General features: G+C 65.3%; 1 protein-coding gene across 1 annotated transcript in view; it reads left to right on the top strand.

Moving 5' to 3' along the window:
* Positions 1-366, top strand: part of EMH_0055160 (uncharacterized protein) — a gene marked incomplete at both ends in the record, with an annotated part of 2,476 nt that overhangs the window by 574 nt on the left and 1,536 nt on the right. Inside the window, one exon of the mRNA XM_013497202.1 lies at positions 3-100. Within this exon, the coding sequence (XP_013352656.1) occupies positions 3-100 (98 nt within the window). The remainder of the gene's footprint in view (positions 1-2; positions 101-366) is intronic.

The raw sequence follows: 366 nt of genomic DNA, 5'->3' as shown, positions 1-366 counted from the left end.
GGGCGACAACACAGTGGAGGGCCCCGCATCAAAGCAGCAGCAGCACCTGCTGCTGCTGCTGTTGCTGCTGCTGCTGCTAGCAGCAGCAGCAGCAGAGGCTGTTGCTGCTGTTGCTGTCGCTGCAGCAAGAGTGAAGATCGCCTGCCCCCAGCAGCAACAACAGCAGCAGCAGCAGCAGCAGCAGCACCACTACCACCACCACCCAGCCAGGGCTCCCCCAGTACCCTCTTGCCAACGGGGGCCCCCAGAGGGGCCCCCAGGGGCCCCCCCTCTCAGCCTTCAACACCGCTACACAGCAGCCCAAGAGATGGGGGCCCCCCATCATCTCCTGTATTAACAGAGGGGCCCCTTGAGGGGCCCCCAGCT

The sequence above is a fragment of the Eimeria mitis genome, genomic scaffold (assembly GCF_000499745.2).
Source record: "Eimeria mitis Houghton genomic scaffold, Emh_scaff2531, whole genome shotgun sequence".
In the NCBI taxonomy this organism is placed as follows: Eukaryota; Apicomplexa; class Conoidasida; order Eucoccidiorida; family Eimeriidae; genus Eimeria; species Eimeria mitis.
Note: the sequence above shows the minus strand (reverse complement) of the source record. Positions and strands in the feature narration are given on the sequence as shown.